The sequence below is a fragment of the Gavialis gangeticus genome, unplaced genomic scaffold, assembly GCF_001723915.1.
Source record: "Gavialis gangeticus isolate Ggan-Ray unplaced genomic scaffold, GavGan_comp1, whole genome shotgun sequence".
Classification (NCBI taxonomy): Eukaryota; Metazoa; Chordata; order Crocodylia; family Gavialidae; genus Gavialis; species Gavialis gangeticus.
In genome coordinates, this window is record NW_017729014.1 from 13996955 (window position 1) to 13999897 (window position 2943).

The following is a 2943-nucleotide window of genomic DNA, read 5'->3' on the forward strand; positions in this document are numbered from 1 at the left end:
AGCATTAATACATCAGTTATATTCCCCAGAGGTGAGATGGGGGCAGGCTGGACACTGCACATTTGAAGGGCCTGAGTGTGATGGCTGCACCCAGCCTGCTTCCTAGTGAGTTTAAGATCACATTGTGAATGTCCTTAAGTCTAACACCACTGGCTATTTTTGGGAGTCTGGGCTTGGATTGTGAGAGATGATCTAGAAGAGTGACCAGTCGGCATGTGCTTTTATAGAAGGAAACATAAATTAGAGGTGGGGAAAATGAATTAGGTCACCTACGTCAGGGATGGTGACCCAGGGTGGCAGACATGTCACATATTAGCTCCATACCTTCCCCAAGTGCCACTTCAGTTCCCTTCCCCTGCCTGACCTGTTGCTCTGCTTTTAACTCCTGCTCTGTGCTCCCCGCCCAATGTCCTACTCTGCTTCCTGCACCGAGCCCCATGCCTCATCTCCTGCTCTGCTTTCTGCCTCCTTCCCTATCTGCTGCTATGTTGCTTGTCCCCTCCCTGCTCTGCTGTGTGCCACACACAGAGTCTGCTTGTGATGCAGATTGGCAACCCCTGACCTAGGTTATGAACAATATTGGGACTGAGCAGTTAGCACGGCTGCAGAGGGAGCTCACACTGCACTGCTCATTTAATGTTTAATCCACAACAGGAATAGATAAGGGATGATGGTTGGGCAGAGCAGCAATAAACTGGCCTAATTTAGGAAGCACCTGAAAAAAATCCAGGACATTTCCTGTTAGCTGTCTGTCCCCTGAGGACAGGACTGGGCTTTATGATATAATTAATGAACTATTCAGCCTGGCTTTGAACAGCTGCTGCACCTGATGGACCAAGGGGGGCTGTGGGGGCTGGGTCTCTTAGCTCTGGAAGTCTTCAGCTCAGTCCCTCGACTGTGGTGGGGAAAGAAAAGAAATGCCTCCTGACCCTGCTAGTCAAAGTTCAAGCAGGAACAAAGTCTGAAGCTTGGCATCAGTTTAGAAGGACGGCATCTGCAACAGCGCCTTTTCTCAGACGCGGTAAGGAGAAGTGGGCTCATACATGCCTCCTCTCCTTGGGCAGAGAGCCTCCATTCCTGAGTGCGTGGTGGTCCATTAGGAGGGGGCAGCCACAACCCGTGACCTCCCAGTGGGCCTGGGTGGATTAATGTGACTAACCCACGGCACTCAGAGCCTTCCCTCTTCTTTGCCTTGTCTTGACTACTTCCATCCTCCTCTGAACCTTTGGTTCTCCCTTGTGTTGCCTCCAGCCTACGTTTTGAAGACCCTTTCCACCCCGACAGGGAAAAAAGGCCTGAGCCTCTCAGTCAGCGAACAAGGGAGCAGCTGGGGAAATGGAGGGGAAAGAAATGGGTGATATTTCCTGCCTGTTCCTTATTCCTACCAGGTCTCATTGCCTTCCAGACAGCCCCTCTCCCACATAGTTGGACATTGGACATCCCCTTTCTCAATCTCCATCCTGCTTACTTGTTTCAGTACGTCCTGCTGTGGTGGACACAGCAGAAGGGGTCTCCAACCCTTTGTCTTTGCCCTGGTCGGCCCCGAGGGCTGTGTTACCTATCTGAAAGCCTGTGCCTGAACGCTATTTATGCTCACAGAATTAAATTAAAGCAATGTTTTTTTGCAAAGATCTAGTTGGTCTAATAAAAGATATCACCTCTACCATGAGTTCTGATTCATTTATGCCCACAGCTGTTCAGTATCTTCCCTTCCTTCCGGGTCTCTGGTGTTTCTCCAGCACAGCCTCAAACCTCTCCTAATTGGAGACCACTCCTCGCACCAGCCCCTTGATGTGCTGTTTCTGCAGCCCCAATCCATGCAGCATAAAAGAGCTAAATACTACCTTCCCCTTCAGGACACCTATAGCCCTACACTTTAGATGTCTGAATAGTGCCAAGGCCTTCTGCACCCACCGCACTTCACAGCCCCGATGTGTCAGGGACTGGGAGACCTCAGGCAGTGAAGTCAGTAAGCATGAGGCTCTAGAGACCCTTTTCTGCTTCCCTGAAATGCACCCTAGGAATAAACACAGTGACTTTTAGCAGTGAAATCCAAGAGGCTGAGCTCCCTGCCATGATCCCAGCCATTCCCGGGAAGGCTCAGCTCTGCTGAGCAGCTGCCCTGCTAGGCTCACTTGGATGCAGTCCTGATTTCTCAGCCTGAGCCTGGCCAGGGTTTAATAACCGATGTGAAATCTGCTACCAAGGACCTGTTTAGATGGAGATTCTGTCCTTCCCAGCCCCTCTCCCCATCTCAGACATTTTCCCCACAATAGAAACCCCTATTTCTTTTGCTATCTTCAGTGCTCCAACCCCCACTTTTTAGCCAGGGAGCACACAGATCCTCCTGAGCATGGCTGGTGTGCGCGCGCAGCTACTTAAAGAATCATAGAAGATAGTATGGCTGTGCAAGACATGTCCTTAGAGAGAAAGCAGAGCAGAGCCGGCATTCACTGGGCCTGATTCTTCTCAGTGCAGTTACGTAATGCCTGTAACATCCGCAGATGAAATGGCAGGTTTCACTGCAGGGATCCTGCTTCCCAGAGCAGTCTACTCCAGCTTGCCAGTGCGTCCAGTGGAGATGTGGTACTGGGATCCAGGCTGCCAGCGGTCTTCTTGCTAAGAATGGGGTACAGGGAGCAACTTCTCTTGGGATCTTCCTTACCTGCCCATGGAGGGGTGTCTCTGGCTGCAAGTGCATTTAGGTTCTCGGCTCCTTTTCCACAGCCTGCCGTCTGAAATAGCGGATGGCGGAGAGGGTACCGAAGCTGGCCAGGAACACTGCAAAAGTCCCCACATTGGCAAAGTGAATTCAGAAGCTTTTCCCAAAACCCGCGGTTAAGACTTTCTTACAGCAAACTTGTTTCCAAACCAGAGTTTCAGGACACAGGCGTCTGCAGGTTGTGCTCTCTCTGCCCCACCGCAGCCATCATTTCTGTCTGG

The 2943-nt window shown here is 51.1% G+C and overlaps 1 protein-coding gene across 1 annotated transcript in view; it reads right to left on the bottom strand.

Moving 5' to 3' along the window:
• Positions 1 to 465: 465 nt before the first annotated feature.
• The window catches only part of PERM1 (PPARGC1 and ESRR induced regulator, muscle 1), a 13932-nt gene continuing 11454 nt past the window's right edge, over positions 466 to 2943 (bottom strand). Inside the window, exon 4 of the mRNA XM_019511554.1 lies at positions 466 to 2781. Coding sequence (XP_019367099.1) covers positions 2702 to 2781 — 80 coding nt within the window. The 3' untranslated portion in view covers positions 466 to 2701. The remainder of the gene's footprint in view (positions 2782 to 2943) is intronic.